The sequence below is a fragment of the Ochotona princeps genome, chromosome 25, assembly GCF_030435755.1.
Source record: "Ochotona princeps isolate mOchPri1 chromosome 25, mOchPri1.hap1, whole genome shotgun sequence".
In the NCBI taxonomy this organism is placed as follows: domain Eukaryota; kingdom Metazoa; phylum Chordata; class Mammalia; order Lagomorpha; family Ochotonidae; genus Ochotona; species Ochotona princeps.
The window spans coordinates 30,146,354-30,172,211 of NC_080856.1; the positions used below are offsets into that span (position 1 = coordinate 30,146,354).

General features: G+C 37.7%; 1 protein-coding gene across 1 annotated transcript in view; it reads left to right on the top strand.

The window, feature by feature from the left end:
• The window catches only part of LOC105942581 (coiled-coil domain-containing protein 7-like), a 192,298-nt gene that overhangs the window by 115,313 nt on the left and 51,127 nt on the right, over positions 1–25,858 (top strand). Inside the window, exons 27-30 of the mRNA XM_058681281.1 lie at positions 1,932–2,051; positions 8,576–8,683; positions 12,195–12,305; positions 16,425–16,532. Coding sequence (XP_058537264.1) covers positions 1,932–2,051; positions 8,576–8,683; positions 12,195–12,305; positions 16,425–16,532 — 447 coding nt within the window. The remainder of the gene's footprint in view (positions 1–1,931; positions 2,052–8,575; positions 8,684–12,194; positions 12,306–16,424; positions 16,533–25,858) is intronic.

A 25,858-nucleotide genomic window follows, 5' to 3' on the forward strand; every position in this document is an offset into this window, starting at 1 on the left:
ATTTATTTGGTTACTTTGGCTTTTTTTTTATATCTTTATGGTTCACTGTTTTTTAAAAGATATTTGGCATTGTATGTATTTTCACTTATTTCTGTTTCCATCTGCTGTCATTTAGTAATTTTGCAGGTGATTTCCACCTTTCTAGCTGTTCCTATTTTTCCTACCAGATGTTTTATTTACACCCTTTTTGCTGTATTTTATCATTATTTATTTTTATTAGCCATAACTGAAGCCAGAAGTTTATTTTTTTTTTTTTTGAAGCCAGAAGTTTATAATGTGAGCTTGATATCAAAAGCAAATAATAATTTAAAATATGTATTTTTAATATTCATGACATAATACTTTATGATACTAATGAGTGTATTTATAATATTTCTATATTAAAATATTTATACTGTTATATGTATAAGTAAAAGTGGATTTATGTGATGTTTATATTTCTTTTTTTACAAAAGCTTATTTAGTATGGCTAGCATTTTTGGCCCAGCATTTTTGGCACAGCAAATTAAGCTGCCCCTTGTAATGCCATCATTCTATATCAGAGCATCAGTGTAAGTGCTGGGTATTTAGTTCCCCGTCCATCTTCCTGGAGAACAGGATGGGATCTGCCTGGTACGTGGGCCTCACCCACCCGTATGGCAGACCAGGATACGGTTCCTGGCTCCCAGATTCAGCCTGGGTCAGTACAAGCCTTTGTGGCCATTTGTTGAGTGGAGCGGTAGATGCAAGATTTCTCTCCATGTGTCTTTCTTCCATTCTTGCTCTCTCGCTCCCTTTCTTTCTCTCTCCGCCCCTCTCGTTCCCTACCTCGCTCCTTCTCTTTCTCTCCCGCTCCCCTTTCTTCCAACTATGCTTCACTCTTTAAATGGCCACAATGGCACAGGCTGAACCTAGGAACCAAGAAACTCCATTCTGATACCCTCACGACTGGTCAGAACGCAAGCACCTGAGACATCATCTGATGCCTTCTGGCATGCCGCAGGAGTAGGGATTGGAAGCAAAGCTACTAGCTCTCTCACCGTGTAACCTGCTGTGGTACAGTGACCTTCATATTTCAGCTACAAGTGGTTTCCTTATGTCACTGAAATATGATACAAATGAAACTGTATACATTGTCTGTGTGTGGTATGTGTGTGGAGAATAGAAAGTTGTATTTCTCTTATCAGTTCAATGTTTTATTCTTGTAGAAAATATCATCTTGATCTCCGGTATAGTCAACTAAAAATCTGCTATGTGACATAATTACGTTAGACCCATAGTGACTACTTTTGCATGGCCTAGCCTTTCACACTGACTGACTTTACACCTTTCTGCATTCATAAATTTGGTGATGGCTTTTGTAATGTTTGTTTAAAATTAGTGTGATTGTAGGTTCCTGCCTACAATATATAACCTGTTGAGGTTTTGTGTGTGTGTGTGTGTTTGCATAGGATAGCTTTTTCAGCATTTTACTTTGTACTTTTTGTATTATTGTGACTTTGTATCTTTAAAATAGTTATAGGTGCTTATTTTAATTCAAGGTGACACATCTCTGTGCATAACATATACACAGCATTTTATATATTTATATTTGATGTAAGTATTGATGTTTTGGGAGTTACTATGCTATCTTTTAGGTTTCATGTCCTTATTAGTGTGTTTTTGAACTTCCTTGTAAATTTTTAGTGTTTTATCACTTTTAACTCGTATCTGTTAAAAAAAAATATGGAGCTTAATTCTAAAATTCAAATTCCTTAATAAACAGTTTTCTTGAGGAGTATTTCGTTTTTCTTAATTTCTGTTTCTTGGTTGGATTCACTGTCTCAGTATGGTATTTGATTGCGTTGTTGCCAATGTGATGAAAAATATTGTTGGGTATTGATATGTGTTTGACTTTAAAAATTGTTCCAATCATTTCCTCATTTGATAAATTCAAACCATCTTTATTCTAGTTCAGACTGTAGAAGAAAAATCAGATGACAATATTAAACCTGAAGATAAATTTGCAGTGCTAAAAAGCCCACCTCAAGTTACAAAAGCTGAATCTTTGGAAATTGATAAAATACTGAGTAGTAAGTATTTTTATTTCCAGTGTAAATTTATTTTTAATTTCTCTGTTGCTTTCATCTTTTGAGATGTTTTATTTATTATATTTTAGATAACAACTTTACAACATTATTTATTTGTTCAAAGTGCAAGGTTACAGACAGAAAGACACAGGTAAAAGTAGAGAAGATGGGGAGACAGAGAGAGGTCTTTGACTTGCTTGTTCACACCCACAATGACCACAACATCACGGTTGTCCAGGCTGAAAGTAGAAGCCAAAGTTCTTTCTGGGTCTTCCATATAGGCAACTGGCACTTGAGCTCTCTTCCACTGTTTTCCTAGGTGTGTTATCAGGGAGATGGATCAGAATTGGAGTAGCTGGGCTCCCATAGGTGCTCATGTGGCATTCAAATGGGATACCAGTGTTGAGAGCAGCAGCTTAACTAAGTACCACACTGCTGGTCAAAGAGATGACATTTTGAATTTACATGTTGTGAAAGGTAAAGTGAGCTGAAAATTGGTGTTCTTAGATTTGTGGGTGTGTAAATAATCAGTACAGTTGTTATATATTGTTTTTATTGTGCTGCTAAATTGTTTTTCATCAGTCTTCTATGTGGTGACATTTGACTGAGAGCTGTATTTTAAATTCCAACACTGAGAGTGTGTGGATTTCTCTATCTCTGGGCAGTTCTGTGATACTGGTTTGCATATTTAGAAACTGATATGCAGTAAGTAAAAATTTATATCTGCTCATGGGAAGTATGCTCATATTCTTCAAAATGCCTCCGTTTTTTTTTTAACATTTATTTTTTCTGGTGTTAGCCCAGTTAGTATTGAGAGATTGTGATTTAGCCCTGTCATCATTGTGTGTGTGTGTGTGTGTGTGTGTTTGTGTCTGTGTTTAATTTTGTTTCCTTTTATGTGTTTTAGTGTGAAGATCTTCCCCTATCCCATCATTGATTACCGTCTAATTCTTACCATTCTGACTTCAGCACATTTCTGAGGGGCATTTGTAGGGCTGACTTAAGTGTTGATATATTCTTCTAGTTTCTCTTTACTGTGGAAGTATCTTACTTCATTTTCAAATAGAAATGAGAGCTTTGCTGGATATAATATTCTTGGCTGAGATTTTTATTGCTTTAGGGTCTGAAAGATGTTCCTCCATTCTCATCTTGCTTAAAGGGACTCTTCTGAAAAGGCAGCAATGATTCTAATTGGTTTTTCTCTAAATGTTACTTTGTCTTTTCTTCATGCTTGTCTTAATATCCATTGCTAATATTCATTTGAGGGGAGGTTGAGTACGATGTGTCTGGGTGAGGCTCTTTTGGGGTTGAATCTATTTGGTGTTCTCTTATGTATTGCTCTTATGTTCTCTTATGTATTGCTCTGTTGTTCCTCGAGTTTGGGAATTTCATCTTTACAATTTCATTGAACATAACCTTTAATCCCAATTCTCTTTCCACACCTTCTGGAATTTCTATAATTGTGATATTTTACTTTTTGTTGATGTCATTTATTTCTTGTGTAGATGTCTTGGTTTTGATCAGATTTTCTTACAAATATTTTATTGGTCATTGTTCTCAATTTGGTTATCTTCTACATCTGAAATTCTGTTTTTCTAAATTGTTCATTCTGTTTGTCAAGCTTGCCACCGTGTTTTTCAGTTGCGAGATTTCATGTTGGGCCTGCTTAATTTCTGTGATTATGATATTTTTGAATTCCTTGAGCTCTTCCCAATGCTTTTCACTGTCTCTGAAGAGTTTCATGGTTTTTTATATTCTTTTTCTGGTAGCTCCTCAATGTCTTTGTCTTGCAACTCTGAGACTGAGGTTATTTTTTGGTCACTTTTTGGGGGAGGGCTGGCTCTTTCATCTGAATAATTACCTTATCTGGTACCTTTCCCCATTGCTTTGTGCTTTGTTGTGATTTTGAAATGTTAGCTTCTGATGTGTTTTGGGGGGTTTCTGGGACCACTGTATCTCTCTGATGCTCTGGGTTTTGAGTCTGTCAGATGGCCAGGCAATCAGGGTGTTTGTCAGCTGCTACCACCTTGTGGGTGACCAGTAGTTTCAGTTTCCTCAACAGTTGTGTTTCCCAGCCTCAGGCAAGACTTTGCTAACTAAAGCCTGCAAATTCCAGTTCCCTGTGCAAGCTCCCTCTCGCCTAGCACCTTCACAGCCTCTGCTCGCTGTGTAGTAGCTTAGAGTAGGAGTGGCCCAGCCATTGCTACACAGTATGCAGTCAGTACCTAGGTTCTTCATACTCAGTGGGGCACTGCTCCTTCCCTAGCCTCCAACTGGCAAGTCATAGTGTGGGCTTGTGTGGCTTTGTTTTGCCCTGGAATTTGTAGCTCTGCAGCTGGGTTACCCCACGGTGTGCCGGGTGTTGGTATGACACTGATCTAAATGTATCTTCTGAGTCTGCTCTTATTTTGCTGAGAGAAACGTCTGACCCTGGGGGCCTCTGTGTCTGTTTCAGGGGATTCTAGTGTCCTTCTGGGTGGCTCAAATCCAAATGCCCTTGGGTGGGAGTGGGCTCAGATCTCGCCCCACGTGTCTCCAACCTGCGCACTTCACATCCCAACTACCTTTCCCCAAAAGGCATTCCCTCCTCTGGAAGAGGTTGTTAGGGACTGTGCTTGTAGTTTCCTCCTTGAGTCAGTTTTTGTTTGTTATACCAGCAGTGTCCTGGTCTAAGAGTCTTCCTGCCTCTCTCCGTCTCTTATGGGTCAGCTGACTCCTGCTGGTGTCTTACCTATGTCAATTGTGACTCACCAGGTTTTGACTGAGTCCCTGTTTGGTCTGGATGGTATCCGTCTCTACCAGCTCAGGCTGAGTTTCTTCTGCGTTGCTCTCTTGCCTATGTGAGGTTTTTTTTGGTCCCTTTTTTTTTTTTGGAGCTTCGAACACCTTTCCCTGCAATTCTGCATCTCCTGCTCTCTCCTCTGCTTAATTCTGTCCCTCTCTCTTTGCACACTCAGTTACACCAACCTCCTGTGTCGCTGTCCCGCAGCGATGGACTTGGTGCACGGAGCCGATAATAACACACGTGGACCCTGACTGATGGTCAAAAGCCGTAGTTTATTAGTGGCATCAAACTTTATACACTGAGGGCCATACAGGATAAGGGAGGAAGTATTGAGCTCATCAACAAAACCATCAATGCTTTTGTTTGGAACTCTTTTGTCTTGTATGTTTCACCAGGTCTTCTCATATACATACTCTCCACTCAACTGTTCTTATGCAAATGATATCCAATAAGGTATACAAAAGGTAGCCATTTGGTTATTCTCCTCCAAATATTATCCAACCAACTGTAATCATGTGCTCACTGACGTTCTACGGTCACAATGTCCTCCTACACTCCTGCAGTTGCCCATCTTTTTTTCTCTCTATTTCAAGTTTTAAAAAAATTTTTCTCAAGCTATCTTTATTGCTTAGCATACGGTATATCCCAGAATAAGTTCTGGGCACTGATGGAAACAGTGTGTATTCTGCAACTGTGGGATGAAGTTATGCAGGTATCAACTAGTCTACTTGGTACATAGTATTCCTTTGATCCATTGTTTCTTTGTTGATTTTCTGTCTAGTTACAAAGTTCTTTATCCCTTTTGGGATGCATAAGGGAGTCATAAGTCTTCCTTGTTTTTGTTTCTTGTATTTACTTATGTTGAGGCATTTCTGGAAGTGCTTGATGATTTTCCTATTCTGATGGCTTTTCTCTTTCAACTATGCCTCTGTGGCTTTGGTGGGATGACTGCTCCTTTAGTGGATATCTGGAGGTGCATATACTGTGTGTCCAGTGTACTCTGGTCAGTGCTTAAGTGCATGGTGAAAGTCCAAGGTGACACTGAAGTTGGACATGGTGGATCTCTTCTTTTGTGTGTGTGGAGGAGAAAGATTAGTACTGTTAGTGTGATCATAACCTCACCTCTTCTATCTCAATGTAATCAACACCCAATGTACTTGGTAGCTATAATCACCACATATTCCAAATGTGTACCACACAGATGATCTGTGCAGTGCTTTGTGTGTTTAAAGACCCAAGTACATGCCACACATGATTGTGCAAAGAATTTTAACAACTTGATTTGTTAGACTCCCACTTTCCCAATTTGCTGAGGATCCACTCAGCCCCATGAGCCTTGCCTGACCGTAGAGGGAGCAGATGTATTTCCAGTGCCAGCTACTCATGAGTGCTCCACCTTGGTAGTTTATGCCTTGGAACCTGTAAAAGTGTAACGGGTGTGTGCACCTAACAGTCCCAATTGCACGTGGCCACCCCTGCCAAACTGGAAGGGTAGATCCAAAGGCTGTGGGCCATATGGAATAATGCCCAAGGCGATAATATCCTTTAGACATCATCACAGAATCATGTGCATATGTGCATAGCCGGGGTCTGCAATCTGCTGAGCTGTTAAGACATTTGCTGATCTCAATGAGGTAGTCTTTCCTGGTTGGTCCAGGCCCTCTTCAAAGTGGTGCTTTCTCCCTGCTGATCCATGTACTTCATGGGGAAGATGAGGAGGAGAAAGTGTTCTGCTCCCCAAAGATGACACACTAGAATCCTATACCCTACTCTGGCTCCAGCCTAAGCTCGTAGTCAGAGGAGTATGTGAGAGTCTATCAGACAGTGTAATCATTGACTGCTTTCCACCATCAGATCCCACCTTTATAAACCTTCTCCTTCTCCAACACACACCCATGTTCTCACGAATTTTTTGCCACCTTCTTAGCAAATGTAAGATTTTTTTTTTTTTAACCCGGTGAAGTGTTACAAACTTTTTGCTTTGATGATACCTACTATGGTGGTTTTATCTTAATAGATTCTCTTTCATTCCAATTTTATGATTTATGAGCAAGGGAGAATTACAAGTTGACTAAATGAAACCCCTGGGACACAAAACGTTCTCTATTCATTATGAGCAGCTCTGTTCCCCCTGATTATTGGGATCAATCCCGTGCCCAGTAGAGAAACCCATCTCTGCTGATTGAATGATCTGATTGACTGAAAGTCCAAATGGCAAGCTGTTTTCACTTCTAGAATTTTTATGTGACGACTTTTCTTTCTTTTCTTGGGCACAAAGGCCATTGTGATGTAACTCCATTAAAGGCTTTGGGAAATTAGACAAAAATTCTGTAAGTACATTGTTGATGTACACACTGTATAGAGTTGCTAGACTTGGAGTGGAGAGAGCCATATGCTGTCATCTGGTTTTAGGTGTGTATTAAATCCTGTGCGGATCTACACATTTGTCTCTCTGGGTGCTGCCTTTCATATATCCAAGCAATTGGAACTTTACCAACGCATTTCACTATTTCAGCAAACTTGGCTCTTCTGAGTAATGGGATTTGTAATAATGCCAGTAAATTTTAAAGGCAAAAGCCCCTTATGATGCGTTGCAGGCATGCATTTCTGTTTGGAAATGATGCAGAGGCATTATGACAGTGAAAGAGATATTCTTCAGGATTATGAACTAGAGAAGATAAATTAGCTACCTTGCTCGTTGAGGCCATTTTGCTTCTCTCTTAGGTAAAATTTATGGCAGTGCATCTCTACCCACCTGATTTGCTAATCCTGCAGGAAAATGACACTGTATCAGGAGACTTAGTTTTGTCCTACAATTTTGCCAAATTGAGACCTTAGTAGTGGCAATATCCAGCATTATTCCCAAATGGGAAAATTCCATATGGCATATACCTATTGCAAAACTGCTTCCATAGCCTCTTGGTATTTAGATGCATCAAATAAGCACAGAAGTAGCTAGTCCAAAAGTCTTACTGACCTTCAGAAACAGGTCATCTGGGGAAGAGCTTACACAGAAATAAGTTCCACCTTCTGTGTGGCGCTTGAATAATTAGGTGCACTTTCATGCTTCCCTAGAAAATCTTCCCCAGGACTTCCTCATTATCTTTTTTCTATATTTTTATTACATTTGCTTAACCACCTGACCACAAATTAAAGAAATTTAAATCTCAGACTATCCCTAATTCCACATATAGTGAATCCCTATACACACCTCCCCAAAAATCACTCCTCAAGAATTGCCCTCTGCTGTTGGCCTTCAGGACTCCCCTTTATTGTGTAGTGTGATTGCAAGACGATGCCAGATGGAGAGTTAATGCACTAGTATCCTCAAAAAAGATGAGCAATTTAATATAAAAGTGTGCAAAAGATAAAGAAATTGCAGAAGAGTTTGGCTTTCAGTGTTTGTAGCAAGAGTGTATAATGATTACTATTTCAGAACAAATGAGTGATGTTACCCCTACTTTGATATGTAATTCATATCGTTCATGTCCTATGTGATATAATTTTTCCCTGACTTTTCTCTTGCATTAGAGGGAAGTATGTCAGTTTTTCTCATAATTCAATGATTTATTCAGGAATGCTAATCTTGTTACAATTTTTATGTGCTTAATTGGTGATTATTTAGCAATAGACATACATTTTGAAAATTACCACATAATAAAAAATATGTCCTTGTGTTTGAACATGCTACTAGAGGAGCTGAATGACTCTTTTCGGTGTATTTTGAACATCTGTTTTGTAGGTCAGAGGGTGGTTCAGGAGGCAGATCAACATCTTTTGCCATCAGAGTCAAAATCAAAAGATCATACTCAAATGAGTGAAGCCAGAAGTGCCCAACTGAAAATACGTGGTATGTATAATATAAATTATAAGCATAAATTATCAAATAGTCATTTGAAGAAAATTTGGGTGTTGTGATCACAAAGGGATATCCAATTAAATCATTTAGGTTTTTATAATTAAACATTTGAAGTAATAACAAGAAAAACAGTGGAAAGCTTGATATCTATTAAAGATTTGTTGTCAAATTTAACGGATAATCCCCAAAGAAACCCCAGAGGGAATTCGTTGTTGCCACTGAATGAAGGCAAGATTGAGAGATGGGTTAATTTGCCTTCAGCACATAATTAAATTCATACAGAAAATCTAGTTTTTTCCTGTGTTGTAATCACCTCCTGAAAGCTGGTGGGACTATTGGAAAATGTGATCATGTTTGACTTTAAAGTAGGGAAATAATTTCTTTTAAACTCTGATGCAAAACCCTTCTTTGGATGTTACTCTGTCTTGCTACTATTCCTCTGTTGCAGTTAAAATGTCTTATAGTTATTCTTACAGTATGGTAGCAGTTATAGAGAAAGCAGGGTGTTCCCAATTTCAGTTCTTTAAAATGTTAATAAATGTTGACAAATTTATAAAAAAGAAATATAATTTGAGTTTTCTTAATTGCTTTTATAAATTTTATATTTGGCATACTTAAACATTCAGCAGATGGTCTCTTTTCAACATATTGGAGAAAATATATCTTTAATGAATACCCCCCAGTATTCTACTTTTGGGATGCATAACATATATTTAAAGTTGAAAGCAGGATTAAGTCTCATCTCATTCTGTTTAAACAAATGTATAAAATGTCATGCCAATTTATTGGAAAAAAAAAACTTAAATTACTTAGGATATATTATTTTTTAAAAAGATTTATTCATTTTATTACAGCCAGATATACAGAGAGGAGGAGAGACAGAGAGGAAGAACTTCCATCCGATGATTCACTCCCCAAGTGAGCCGCAACGGGCGGTGCACGCCGATCCCATGCCGGGAACCAGGAATCTCTTCTGGGTCTCCCACACGGGTGCAGGGTCCCAATGCATTGGGCCATCCTCAACTGCTTTCCCAGGCCACAAGCAGGGAGCTGGATGGGAAGTGGAGCTGCCGGGATTAGAACCGGTGCCCATATGGGATCCCAGGGCTTTCAAGGCGAGGACTTTTAGCCACTAGGCCACGCCGCCGGGCCCAGGATATATTATTTAACATGGTTATTATTTATTAAATTCCTGCGTTCCTACCTTTGGAACCTGGAAGAATCAAGTAGAGCATTGCATGAATGGGGATACTCATCAGAACAGCTGACGCAGATCGTCTACCAGAACCCAACAACGCTGCTGCCTGAGGAGGTTCTCCAGGACGTCCACCAAAAGCACATCTGTGGGGAGCTTTCCTTTGCTTATGCATGAAAGCAGCCTTATCTTGTCTTTCCAATCTATTTTACCTAAACAGTTTGAAGTACGCTCATAGCTTCCAGCATTGAGGAAGGTGAAAATTGAACAAACACAGGAAACCATGCTGTATTTGTTTAATAGAATCAGCAACCATTGATTTGAAAAAGAAATGTTGAGGAAATACAAAGGCGTCGTGTTCTAAGACTGTCTAAAATGATGCACTTCAGTAGTAATTTCAGTGATTATACATTGTTTCAGTTGTTGCTCGATTTTATAAAGCTGATGATACATTTTATATTAAATAACATTTCAAGATAAAAATTGTATTAGAAAAGGAAGCAATCTTGGGGAAGAGGCATTTAACCTACCTTATTATAATGGCATAAGATATTATAAGATGTTATATTTTACAAGTTGTATCAATACGGATGGGTAATATTGATTACTTAGTCAAACTTATCTTCCATTATTCAACAAATGGATCTTCAGATATGTAGATGTATTCCATAAAAAGCATGACATTAAGTAAATACATAGATTAATCTAATTTTCAGGAAAGCTTCTCTAAACATGACTTCATATCTTGCAATTTAATGAAAAGAACATTGAAATTTATTGTATAATAATTTGAAATGTACGCAAATGGTGGAAACACCAAAGTCAAAATTAAAAAGCAAACAATAAAAATGACTTTATGATAGTAAAGAATTTATATGTGTTATATGAAATATTACTTATATATAGGCATATTAGTAGCATTATTAGATTATTTCCTTTTTGAAAACTTTGTAGTAACAAAATGTAATAGCTTTTTTGAAGCAGTAACAAAAATGGCGAAGTCAATACAAAAAATGCCATATACCTCAGTTCCAGCTTCCCCTGTTGCTACCAGCATATGTTGGTGTAATGTATAATAACTAAATATTGTTAAATATTTGATTATTAAGTGATCAATTTGTCTCAAAATAATTATTATCATATACTCTCCCTTTTTTTTCAAACCCCCTCTCTCTATGCCTTGCAAAACTTTCCCAGTCTCTCGTAATCAACATTCCATGTTCACATTGAGAGGATGTTTTAGATTTATTTTTATTTAAAAGGCAAATTTTACAGAGTGAGAAGGAGAGAAATGGAGTGAAGCTCTTCTATCTGCTGGTTTACTCCCCATATGGCCACACTGGCTTGAGTTGAACTGATCTTAAGTTGGGAGCCAGGAGCTAGAAATTTCTTCCAGGTCTCCCATGTGGGTGCAGGCTCCCAATGGCTTGGGCCATTCTTCTCTGCTTTCCCAGGCAATAAGCAGGGAGCTGGATAAGAAGTGGAGCAGCCAGGACATAAATTGGCTCCGCCGGGTGGAAGACTGGATTAGTCTGCTGTAATATCACGGTGGCCCTGAGAGTGTTTTTTAAGTTCCTAAGATAAGAGAAAACATAGTAGTTGTCTTTCTGTATCTGGTTTATTTCAGTTTAAATTATGTCCTTAAAAATATAAATGAAAAAGCTGCATGGACATAACATGTTTTGTCATGCAAGATGTAGCAATGGGAAATAATTTCCAGTTTGTTGTATTTCTGCCTCATCATACCAACTTTACATGAAGAAAGTAATTGATAAAGATTATATTGATTTACATTCTTGTTCATAATTTTAGAAGTTATTGGTGCATCACTAGAAATTGAGATCAAAATGTATTCTTTCTTGTGGGAGTATATGAAGGGGAATTAATATACTTCGAATTTTTCAGAGTTTTATCTGAAAAATGCAAAATCTGTAAGATTGGTGCCAGCATTATGCCCTGGTGAGCATGACTGCTGCTTGCAATGCCATCATGCCATATCGGTGCCAGTGCATGTCTCACTAGTGCACATCCAAAATTTTTCCCAGTTAAAGGCTGGCAAAAATGGAAAAGAATGACCCAAGTGCTTTGTGCTCAACTACCATCTTGGGAGACGTAGAGGAGGCTCCTGACTCCTGGCTTCAGCATGGCGCAGCTCTGATCTTTGCAACCAGCTGAAGAGTCAACCAGTATAGAGAAGATCTTTTTCTCTCCCTCTTTCTCTGTAACTGCTTAAGGTTAGTACATAATCGGAACAATTTTAACATTGTTTTTATTTTAATTTGCTGGAACTTTATTTTATCTTGATAGATCATGACATGAATAAGCTCCCAGAAGAGGGTTTTATACTTAAAGGTGTAGAAACAGGACACAAGGTTCAAATTAAAACAAGCGATTCTAAGCAACCTCGAATATTGACAAGTATGTATGACGTTGACATAAATCTTTTTAAATAATAGGCATAAAATAATTTTTTAAAAAAATGTTTCAAATGTAGATCAGTTTTGTATATGGCTTTATAGTTAAATATTACCTTTAAAATGGAAACTTATAAAGGTAACTTATTAAGAATTAAAATTCATGAAACTAGTAAATTACTATATTGTATACTTTAAATTTATTTGAGGAGTCTGGGGTTTTTGTTTTTATCTTATACTAGGGTTTCACAAAGTGACAGTAGGAAAATACTTCCTAGGAATTGGATTTATGTAGTGATAGCATGTATATATTTTTATTCTTTTCATGAAGGTTTGAGTTTTATTGATGAGATTACATGAACAATATTATGAAACATGCATTTGAATGATCATGAAATCAACATAGGTATAAGAAATGTATAAGCATTATTTTCTAAAATCTTAATTCCTTTTTAAAAAAATCACGTTCATCTAGCCCCCTCCCATTTCAATTTTTTTTTTACTTTTTCATATTATTATCATTTTATGATACAGTTCCATAGGCCCTGGGATTTCCCTTACTCCCCCCTCCAGTTACCTCCACCATCCCTGCTGAGTTCCCTTGTATTATTACTTTAGTACAGTTTTTCATAAACATTCTGTGTATCATGGTGGGCACGGACAATGGCAAAGAGTTCAGCATCCTATTGTCAAGATAGAGTTGGCAGTTTCATTGGAAGCCCATCTTTGATCTGAAAGTAGAGATGTATACTGCATTGTATCCTCACATCTGGATATGATAGTCTTCATTTCACAGTTAATGTACATCCCCTTAAATGAAAAGCCACAATACAAAATCAACAACAGGAAGAGAGAAATAGAAATTTACAGTGTCATGAAGTTAAATAACATGCTACTGGATATGATACTCTCCATTACACAGTTACTAAACATCCCCTTAAATGAAAAGCCCCCAAGCAAAATTGTAACAGGAAGAATTAAAAATGCTATCAAGTTAAATAACGTGCTACCAAATTATTAATATGTCACTGAAGAAATGGAAAAGAAAATCAAGAACCTTCTTAAAGTAAATGATGCTACTGTATGATCTGTGAATCAGTGAAAAATTTAAGGAGAAAGTGTTTTAAAGAGATGACACTAAAAAAAATTAAAATCCGTGAGATATAGTTTCTGCTTATCTTTGTTCATGAGATATGTCTTCTGTAGGCAACAAATAGATGGGTCTTATTTTTTTTAATCCAGTCTACCAGTCTATGCCATTTGATTGACGACTTTAAGCTGTTTGCATTCAGGGTTAATATGTATGGGTGGTAATTTAGTCCTGTCATTTTAGCAATGGGTTGTTCATTGATTTAGTCCCATGTTAGCATTTAACTGGGATGTTCTTTGCATTTGCCTTTAGTTTTTTTGGGTGCTATTCCTCTTCTCTTTCTTTTTTTTTTTTTTAAAGATTTATTTTTATTACAAAGCTGGAAATACAGAGAGGAGGAGAGATAGAGAGAAAGATCTTCCGTCCGATGATTCACTCCCCAAGTGAGCCGCAACAGGCCGGTGTGCGCCGATCCGAAGTCAGGAACCAGGAACCTCTTCCGGGTCTTCCACGCGGGTGCAGGGTCCCAAAGCTTTGGGCCGTCCTCGACTGCTTTCCCAGGCCACAAGCAGGGAGGTGGATGGGAAGTGGAGCTGCTGGGATTAGAACCGGCGCCCATATGGGATCCCGGGGCTTTCAAGGCGAGGACTTAAGCTGCTAGGCCAAGCCGCTGGGCCCGATTCCTCTTCTCTTTCAAGAGAACATCTTTAACTGTCTTTTGTATGGCAGGTTTGGAAGAGGCAAATTCTTTCAAATTTACTGTGGAAGAATTTTATTTCATTTTCAAGGAAAAAGAACTTTGCTGGGTACATTATTCTGGGTCGACAGTATTTTTCTTTTAGAATCTTTACTATGTTGCTCCATTCTCTTCTGGCCTATGGAGTTTCCTGTGAATTTAATTGGCAGATCTTTATATGTCAGTCAATTTTTTTTCATATGCACTTTAAGGATCTTTTCCTTTTGTTCAATTGAAGAGAGCTTGATTATCATGTGCTCTAGTGAAGATCGCCTTTGTTCAACCCTGTTGGGAGTTCTGTGCCCCTCCTGGATGTTTCCCAATTCTTTCTCTAAATTAGAGATATTTTCCCTTATTATTTCATTGCGTATACCTCTAATCCCAGCTTCTCTTTCTGCGCTTTCTGGGACTCCCATAACTTATAGTTGGTCTTTTAATAGTGTCTCTTAATTCTTGAATACTTTTTTTAGCTTGACTCAACTCTGCTTCCAGCTTTTTGTTTGTTTTCCCCTGGTGACAGGAAATATCTTTCAATTCTGAGATTCTTTCTTCTGATTCCTTCATTCTATTTTGGCGACTCTCCACTGTACTTTTAATTTGCTCCACTGTATTCTTCATTTTTAATATATAAGCTTTCACTGGATTTATTTCCTGTATGACATATTCGTTAAATTCCTTGAATGCCTGCTTTATGTGCTTCTCCTTGTTGATAAGATGCTTTATATCAGGTGTTTTGCATTTCGAATACCCCATTTTCTCGATGTATTTCTTGGTTAACTCTGAGTTTGTGCAAAGGGTTTTGCTCCTTTGCAGTGGAATCTTCAGTAATGTTCTGATCATGGCCTTTGAAATAAATGGGTCCATGATAGCACAGGTCATGTCACTCATTATTTCTTTCTTTTTTTTTTTAAGATTTATTTTATTTTTATTACAAAGTCAGATATACTGAGAGGAGGAGAGATAGAGAGGAAGTGGAGCCACCAGGACCAGAACCAGCGGCCATATGGGATCAAGGCGAGGACCTTAGCCACCAGGCCACGCCGCCGAGCCCAGTGTCACTCATTATTTCACAACACTTTATCAGGGTTTTTAAAGCAGTACTTTTTAGTTATTTTTAGTATTCTTAGTACTCTGTAACTTTGATTATGTTAGAGAATCGCTGAGAACACAGTTCAAATATCTACATCAGCCATCTGTCTTGAAGAGATATCGTACTAGACTCAGAAGCTACATGCTCTTGCTGTTGCAGAGCATGTTAAATAGCTGCCTGTGATGCCAGAATCCTAAATGAGCCACAGGTCTAGTTCTAGATGCTCTCCTTCTGATCCAGCTCTCTGCTCACATGCCAGGGAACACAGAGACACACATGGAGCTCCAGGCCCTGCCCCTGCCCTAGTTCTGAAGGACAAGGCCTTTTGGGGAGTGAACCAGTGGGTAGAAATTTCTTTTATTCCTCTCTCCATATCTATGCCTTTTACAATAAATATGTAATTTTAAAAATGTTATTTGGTGAGGGAAAGGCATCTGCATAAGAGTCACATTTCTCTTCCATTTCCAGACAGCAATTATATATATATAGGCTGACAAATAGGAATATTTTCCTAATGAATACACAGTTGATCGGCTCTGAAGTCCTTCCCCAAAATTAATCCTCTCCCAAAGATAGTTCTCTTTTAGCCCCATCTGATTATTTGCACATTAAACATGTAAATCTTTTAGATTACCTGGAAATATTTTGAAAAACTGTAATTTCTTATGTATCTATCTGCTGAGCTTGTTATTTGAGAACTTTAAAATATCTGTGCTGCATCTTTTTCAGAGGGCATACTAGCTTTATATGAAGCAGGTGCGCTCTGCTCACCTCTTTACACATTGCCTCAGTTGCTGCCAGATTGATTTTCTCCCTGGTGTGTGATCAGACTCAGTCACAGTAGACATTTGCGTTTATTAGCTGGAGAATAGGTTCCATCCAATAGGTTATTCCAAGATGCCACATTGTGTATGATATCCCTAAGATCTGCCCTTCTAATGTGGTAAATGTGCTTAAAGTTTTGTTTATTTTGGTATTTTTAAGAATTGAAGAAAGGCAATATTAGAAAAACGCTCATTAGAGTTGTTTCATAAATTTTTAAACATTATTGGATGTATTTGTAATAATCTGGCAGGTAGGTTACATTGCCAATTTTCAAAGGTTAAATATTTTTAGGGTACAGTGTTTTTTACTAGTTTTATGTTCTACAACTTTACCCCAAAGTAAACATTAAATAACCTGATATGAAAATTTATTATAATTTCAGCTAAACATGAAACAATACCGGAACCTCCAAATAAAGTGAAAAGTCTTCCAGCATCTGGTACATCAATAGATGACCTAATACTTCACTTAGGATTAGACAAAGTGATTGGTAAGTACAGATTTATGTTTTAAAATAGAAAGTTTTAAAATGCAAAGTTATTTCTACTGTACAGTTCTATTTTTTAAGTATGTAATAGAAAATCAAGTTAAGTTATAATCTTCCTAATTTAATTCTTGCATTTTATTCAGTCAACCTACAATTGCACCTTGAATAGATTCTATTGAAGCTTGTCATTGAGAACATAATCTTTATTCTGAATGTCATATTTTGTGTTCATGGTAGATTTCGAATGGTACAATGTAATACTTAACTCATATATGCAATAAATGATGACATCAGAGTGGATAGCATTTCTCTTACTTTAAACATTTAAAGGTAATTTTGATAAACATCTAGCAGCAATAGATTTTGTGAACTGTGGTTACCCTACTCTGTTCTAGAACACCAGAATTCATTCCTTCACCTAATATAGCTTGGTACCTGTTGTACAACCTCCCCCTCCAGCCCCTTTCCTCTCACTCTTCTGCTTTATTACTCATTAGTCTGTGTGCACCATCTTGGCTTCCAAATATGGAAGAGAACACGAGGAGTATATCTTTTGAATCTGGCAAAGCAAACAAATTTGACTAACACCAAATCGGCAATATCACTGTCTTTCAAATGGTTTGTCATTAAGTTGAAAATTGTCTAGTTTTTTTAAAACATTGTTTTTCATTTATTTGAGAGAGTGAGAGACTAAGAGAGCTCCTTGATCCACTGATTCATTCTGAAATGGCATACACCACCAGGGAAGGGCCAAACTAAACCTTGGGCTTGAAGCTGCAAAATTCTCAATGAAGTATGAACAAATAAAATGTAATGGTGCAGCAAAAGATTTATACCTTATTTCATTCTAAAATTATTTTATTCATGTAAACTGAACAGATTTCATGTGTATGCCAGAATAGCTTTTATAGTGCTAACTGCCTCCCCACTCTTCTGGCTTCTGTTTGCCCCCACCATCTTCCTTCATTTTTTTTTTCCTATATGGGTTCACTTTGGCATACTTTCAGTTCTCTCAATCATGAGCTTAACTCTCCATCAGGCAAAGAATTCAACAACCAGAAGATGGAAAAGCAAAAACAAAACCAAAAAAACAAACCTATTGTTCTTCAAGAATAAAGGCAAAGGTTGTAAACAGTAGCTTCTCTAGAGTCTCACCCCTACAGTTACATTGTATTTTTTGTAGTATTTAACACAGATCGTGGAAAACATGTTTGTCTTTTGGGGACCACCTTATTTCACTAAGCATGAAGGTTTTCAGTAGTATCCATTTTATTGCAAAAAAAATATTCTTGTTATGGCTGAGTACTATTTTACTTTTTTTTTTTTTTAATATTTATTTTCATTGGAAGTCAGATATACAGAGAGCAGGAGAGACAGAGAGGAAGATCTTCGGTCCGATGATTCACTCTCTAAGTGACCACAGTGGCTGGAGCTGAGCCAATCTGAAGCCAGGAGCCAGTAGCTAGGAGCTTCTTTCCAGGTCTCCCACGCAGGTGCAGGGTCCCAAGATGTTGGGCCATCCTCGACTGCTTTCCCAGACCACAAGGAGGGAGCTGGATGGAAAGCGGGGCTGCTGGGTTTAGAACTGGTGCCCATATGGGATCCCAGGGCATTCAAGTGGGGATGTTTATGCGCTAGGCCACGCCGCCAGGCCCTGTAATTACGTTTTTTGTTTGTTTGTTTACTGCCTAGTTATCCTAAGAGTATACTTCTCTGTCTGTTGGATATTTGTATTTCATCTTCTGAAAATTACTTGTTTATGTCCTTTAACCATTTCTTAACTGAGTTGTTTGCTTTGTTTCTTTTGAGATTCATGATCTCATTATAAATCCTGGATATTAATATTTTGTTAGTTGAATACTTCACAAATCTTTCTCCCATTTCTCATTTTCTTGGTTTCCTCTTCAACTTCCTTCTGCTTTCCTTTTCAGAAGGTACTTTTCTTGATGTAATCTCATATTTTCATATATTTGCTTTAATAGCATAGGTCTTCAGGGTCTCTTCTAAGAAATCTTTTTTTATGACAATGTGTTGTAGAATGTCACGGTTGTTTTCCTTAAGTAATTTCTTCTAGTGTTTTTTTTTCTAATAATTAGCTCTTTGGTTTCTTTTTGAGTAGATTTCAGCACAGGGTGTAAGGTAGGGGTCTTGTTTTTTTTTTTTTTTTAAAGATTTATTTTTATTACAAAGTCAGATATACAGAGAGGAGAGACAGAGAAGAAGATCTTCCATCCGATGATTCACTCCCCAAGTGAGCCGCAACGGGCCGATGCGCGCCGATCCGATGCCGGGAACCAGGAACCGCCTCCAGGTCTCCCATGCGGGTGCAGGGTCCCAAAGCATTGGGCTGTCCTCGACTGCTTTCCCAGGCCACAAGCAGGGAGCTGGATGGGAAGTGGAGCTTCCAGGGATTAGAACCGGCGCCCATATGGGATCCTGGGGCGTTCAAGGCGAGGACTTTAGCCGCTAGGCCACGCCGCCGGGCCCGGTAGGGGTCTTGTTTTATACTTCTACACATCTAGACATAATTTTGTCAGCACCATATATTAAAGAGACTATCCTTACTCTCCTTCACCTCATTTGTCAATAAATCCTTGAATATAGATGCGTGGATTATTTTTTAGGATTTCTGTTAAGTTCTGTTGGTCTGCATGTTTCTTTTTGTGCCAATGACAGGCCGTTTTAATTATAACTTCCCTGTATTAAACTATTTGAGATTTTTTTGTGTGTTTTCATATGAATTTTAACATTTTTTTAGAACTGAGAAGAATGTTGAGAAGTTGATTGGCATTGCATGAGTTTTAAGCAACTTTTAGCAATATGGAAATTGTGATAATATTAATTCTTCTATTCCATGAACATGAAAGCGTTTTCCATTTTTGTGTCTTTCTTTAATGTACTATAATTTATATGATAATGATTCATCACATCCTTGTTAAATTTATTTCACAAATATTTAAATAGTTTTATAACTGTTGTGAATGGAACTGATGCTACAAGTTATTTTTGACATGGAACTATGCGTATACAAAATCTGGTGACTTTTACATGTTGATTTTTTGTCCTACAACTTCACAAAACTCATCTATCCCAGAAGTCTCTTAGTGGAGTTTTTTGGTCTTCCTATATGTGAGCCCATGTCATCTTGAAACAGAGTGTTTGGGCCCGGCGGCGTGGCCTAGCGGCTAAAAGTCCTCGCCTTGAAAGCCCCGGGATCCCATATGGGCGCTGGTTCTAATCCCGGCAGCTCCAATTCCCATCCACCTCCCTGCTTGTGGCCTGGGAAAGCAGTTGAGGACGGCCCAAAGCTTTGGGACCCTGCACCCGCGTGTGGGAGACCCGAAAGAGGTTCCTGGTTCCTGGCATCGGATTGGCGCGTACCGGCCCGTTGCGGCTCACTTGGGGAGTGAATCATCGGACGGAAGATCTTCCTCTCTATCTCTCCTCCTCTCTGTATATCCGGCTTTCCAATAATAATAAAATCTTAAAAAAAAAAAAAAAAAGAAAGAAACAGAGTGTTAAACTTCTTTCTTTCCAGGTTGTGTCCTTTTGTTTACTAACCTAGTTGCTGTTACTAGATTTCCAGAACAACAATGAAGAGCGATGATGAAAGTGTTTATTCTTCAGCAGTTGCAGGTCTTAGTGGAATTGCTTCCCCAATGGGATGTGTTTGTGCTGTTCTGCACTGACTGTGTTGGAGAATGCTGCTTCTATGCTCAGTCTGCCTAAGGTCTCTGTCAAAAAATGTCCTTGTATCTTATCAAATACTTTCTCTGCATCTATTGATATAGTCATAGGGTTTTTATTCTTCAGTTTTTAATGTGATGTTTCATATGAATAGTATATGTTCAATCATCCCTGCATACCAGAAATGAATCCCATTGAGTCTGAGTGAATGAGCATCTGGTAGTGCTTTTGGAATTGATTATATAGCATTTTGTTGAGAATTTTTTTTTATGTATGTTCTTCAGTGATATTGGCCTACAGTTTTCTTTCTTTATTGTATCTTTTTCTGGTATTGGAATTAAAGTGCCTGCCTTCTGGGAGTTTGGGAGAATTTCCTCCCTTTCAGCTGTTTTAATAACTTTACAAGAATTGGAATTAGTTCTTCTTTAAACAGTTGGTAGGATTCAGCAGTGAAGCCAAAACATTGGGTTTGCTTTCTTGTAAGAAGCTTTATTAATGATTGGTTCTTGGTGTATTTGTGTGTTCTGTGTTTCCATGATTCAATTCTGGTGGCTTGCATGTGTCTAGAAACCCCTCCTATTCTAAATTTTTCATTGCTGTGTATAATGTTTTGTGGTAACTTCTGATAATTTTTTTTCTGTGCTACCAATAGTTATATCTTTTTAATTTATGATTTATGAATTTAGGTATCCTACCTCTTAACACCCCTCTTTTCTTTTTGAAAAATGATGTATTGGTTTTGCTTCTTAAAAACTCTTCATTTTAGGTTTTTTGTTTTTTTTTTTTTTTTTTTTTTTTTTTCATGTAGATAGCCCTTAAATTAGCCTGTGTCTCACGGGATTTTTTTTTCGTACTTTTAGAGTAAAGCTTATTTTTTAATTAAAATTATCTTTATAATTAGACTCCATCATGTTAGAAGGTTTTATGGAAACTCTTCAGTTTCATTTTCGAAAGTATGGATTTCTCATTTGTGCTCATAATATTTGATAGAGAAAGAGTGACCCAGCTTGGGGGTTCAGTTACAAATTTGTATTCATAACAGAACATTTTTCTTTGAATATGTATTTTTATTTTTTTGTAGAGAATTCTCAAAGCCATTTGAGAATCATCATAAAAACATAAACCATCCTAAAGACAACTTCTCACATTTGTGTGGAAAGCCAGATATCACATAAACAGCCAACTACAGAAGCTTTAGGCATCGTTCTGATCCATCAGGGTCATCTTGACTTCGAGTTTGATGTTTATAATTTGAATGTCAACTTGGTCCTCTCCTGTCTTTTTGTTTTTGTTTTTGTTTTTTCACCTTTTAAAATTAGTTTTATGATCCAGTTCCAAAGCTCTGGGATTTCCCTTCCTTTTCTCTCCCCACTGATTTCCACTCTTTTATTACATCAATACAGTCCTTCAGAAAACAGTCATAAGTACATCATTCTACTATTTGAATGTAATCTGACATTGTAAGTATGGAGAATGGCAGAGTCCAGCATCCTATTGTCAAGATAAATTGAACAGTGTCATTGGGAGTCCATCTTTGATTTGGAAGTAGAGATGCACACTGTATTGTATCTTCACACCTCTTTTATACAGTTCCATCTGTTGATCTTATGTTTTGTATGAAGGCTGCCTTATGTCAGAGAGAACGTATGATATTTGTCCTTTTAGGATTGGCTCATTTCACTTAACGTAATGGTCTCCAGGTTGGATCATTTGGTTGCAAATGGTAGACCTTGAATCTTGTCAGTTACTGATTAGTATTCCATGGAGTAGATGTACCACAGTTTCTTTATCCACTCCTCTTTTGACAGGCATCTGGGTTTTCTCCCTGTCTTTGCTATTGTAGATTATGCTGCTACAAATATAGGATTACATATCCCTTTCTCACATGCAGATTTCATTTCCTTTGGATATACTCTCAGAAGTTAGATGTTTGGGTCTTATGGCAAATCAATTTTCAGTTCTTTTTGCACTCTCCATACTGTCTACCATAGTGGCTATACTAACTTACACTCCCAGCGAAGCCAGGAGTCAGGGGCCTCTTCCTTGTCTCCCACATGAGTGCAGGGCTCTAAGGTTTAAGGTCAGCCTCCAGTACGCCTGCCAGGTTACAAGTAGGAGCTGGATGGGAAGTGGAGCAGCCAGAACAGAAACTCATCATAAGGGAGGTTGATGCTTAGACATGGAGGATTATCAAGTTGAACCAATGTGCTAGCCCTCTTTATTTCTTTTCTAATTTTAATTCTTTCTTCCAACTTATTTTGAGTCTAGTCTGTAGCTATTATGTCTATTTGATGCCTTTCTGATTTCTTGGTTTAGGCACTAATTCCTGTGAATGTAGCTCTTACCACTGATTTTGTTGTTTGCCTTAACTTTTTATATGCTGTGCTGTCATATTGATTTGTTTCCAGAAAATTTTTATTTCCTTTTTCATTACTTCTCTACCAGTTTCTAATTCAATTGTGTATTAACAGTCTCCATGTGTTTGTGTATTATTTCAGAGTTTGTTGAGTTGTTGATTGCCATGCTCACTGAACTCTATTCAGAAAAGAGGTGATGTGACATCAGATTTCTTTGAATTTGCTGAGACCTGCTTTATGGCCAGTTGCATTGTCTATCCTAAAGTAAATTCCATGAGGGGATTAAATGAAGGTGTATTGTGCAACTGTCCTGGAAATATCTATTATTCCCACTTGGTCCATAGTGTAGATAAACTGTCATATTTCTTTGTTGAATTTGTGTCTAGTTGATCTGTATACTGACAAAATGGGATATTGAAGGTTAATTATTAATGTATGGGGTCTAAGTCTCCATTTAGAACCATTAATGTTTGCTTTAAATGGCAAGCTACACTAGCATTAAATAGACGTTAGGTATAGTCACATCTTTCTGTTGAATTGATACGTTAATCATGTAATTGCCTTCTTCATCTCTTATCAGGTTTTCTGTGTTAAGGTCCAGTTTGTCTCACTATAGGATGGCTATGCAAGTTCTTTTTCTGCTTTCCGTTAGCATGGAAGACCTTTTTGTATGATTTTACTTTTAGGCTTTCAATATCTTGATTGGTGATGTATATTTCTTTTAGGCAACAAATAGCTTAAATTTTTTCTAATCAGTTCCACTAGTCTGTATCTTTTATTGTGGACAGTCTGTGGCATTTACATTCAAGGCTATTGTTGATAACTAATGACTGAGTCTCATCATTTCCATTGATATTCCTATTGCTTGCTTTGTATTCCTTTGGCAGTTTTATTAGGAAACTTTCTGCTTTCACATTATTTCATAATGTTGATGGTCATTCTCTGATTCTGGTGTAACAGATCCTTAAGTGTAATTTTTAAGGCAGGACAAGTGGCAAAAAATTCTTTCAGTCTGTTTCTTTTGGAAGGACTTTATTTGACAGTATTTTATAAGTGAAAGCTTTCCAAGGTACAGATTTTGGGTTGGCAGTTTCTCTCTTTTAGAATCTGTGCTATGTCTCTCCATTCTCTTCCAGACTATAGGATTTCTAATGAGAAAACAACTATTTTTTTTGGGGGGAAGGGACTCTATTCCCTTTATTTATATTTCTTTATTTCATTTTATGACACAGTTTGATAGGCTCTGGGATTCTCCCAACCCCTCCCTAAACCCTCTCCCCATGTTGGGAAACAACTATAAGTCCAATTACAAACCTACTGAAAGTATGCTGGCATTTTTCTCATGTTCATTTTAGATTTTCTTTTTCTTTTTCTTTTCTTTTCTTTTTTTTTTTTTACTGTTGTAAGTCTGATTATGTGTCATGGTGAAGATCTTTGATTATGTCTATCAAGTTCTGTGTACTTCATGTGATTGAATGCCCCTGTCTTTCTCCAAATTAGGCAATTTTTATGATATAAATTCACTTGATAGGCCTTCTAATCCATTCTCTCTTCCAGATGATCAAGAACTCCTATGACTAATGTCTGGTTGCTTGAAAAACTCCTAAATCTCTAACAGTGTTTTAGCTTTCTCCTTCACCCCTCTTCCCTCCATTCTTTACTTCCTTTCTCTCTCATCAAAATGGGACATTTCCAAAACTTTTCTTCTAACTAGGATTTTCTTTCTTCTGTCTTGTTAAATTTGCTAAGGTTTATCATTATATTGGCTGTATTAGATACTGACTTCTTCATTTCTAATAGTTTTTGTTTGATTTCTCATCAAATCTTAATCATTAAGCAGTATCTTCTGTTCATATTATGTTTGGATTTCTATATGTCGTTAGTTTGTTTCAGTGTGTTTTCGAGTAATGGCCATTTGAATTCATTTTCTGGCATTTGCCACTTTATTCTTCACATCTTAATATTCAAATGTTGGTGTCCTCCCTTTGAAGAGTGATGTTGTTTTTTCTGTTCTAGTTTGTTGTATTTCTGCATTTGTTTTTAGGCATTTGAGGAAACACTGCTTGGTTTTCTCCTTCGATGGATTTTATCACTAAGTTTAGTGTAGTGACTGCTCCTGTAAGTGAACATCCAGAAATGTGTGCTGTGAGGGGCCAGGGAGCTCTGGTCAGAGCTCAGAATGAAGTTAAAGTACAGGGTGACACCCAAGTTGGACATAGGAGATCTCTTTGTCAGCAGGAAAGTGGGATATTATCGTATCTACTAGATTACTAGAGTTATCCCAGCCTTGCCAGCTGTCTTCCAAAATGATCAGTGCCTAGGGTAAGCCCACACTGGCTGCAGCTCTCAAGCTCACTGGCACATGAGTGAAGAGAAGCTCACAGAATCTTAAAAGGACCTACTCTGGGCGATCAGGGGTCTTGGAGCTTATGATGTCAGACATGCTACTAGGTCAGAGTTCTAGCTGCACTCCACACTCCATCATGCAATTACAGAATTCCCTTGTTTGTTGCACACCAAGCTCCCATAGTGACAGGTTACAGGGTATTCACTCCATCTCATCAGCCAGTTGTCTGTGTGAAGAGAACAGTAGCCTTCCTCGCACCAGCTGCCTATGGGTGCTCTATCATGACAGTCTGTATCTCAAGCCCATTATACAATGGAGGATTGCACATTTCATAGTCCTGTGCTGAGGAGGCTTCCCAGCATTAATGCATGACTCAAAGTCAGTGGAAAATGCAGACTTACTCCTCTGATAAAATTCCCTGGTTATATATTCATGCATGCATGTGCTAAAGCTACAACAGCTTTTTCGGTATTAAATTGACATGATCTCCCCCCTAGTCATCTATGCCATTGGGCAGAGATGTGAAGGAAAAATGTACTCTTCCCCCTTGGGGATATGTGAGCACCCTGCCTCCCACTTTGTTCCAGTCCAACTGAAAGTCTTTGGTCAGCAGGGCTCTGCCTCAGGAAGTATAACCTGTGATACTGGCTACTGCGCTGTGCTCGCACCTCATTCCTGGCGGCCTGTGTCGACTCCAGACCACGGCTATGAGGGTTGTTTACGATATCAGCTCCTCACAGCCGAGTTTCACTGTTCATTGCTACTCCAGAATGTCTCTATGTCTCTTGCAGAGTTTCTTCTGCAAACTTATCTCCAAATCTCCAGTTGGAATGTACTTCCCCCGCGTTGCTCCCACTAACTTTTCCTGGTCAAAAATCAGCACATCTGTTTCCTGTTACTACAGCTATCTTGGAATCTTGAAGTCCCATTGGTGTATT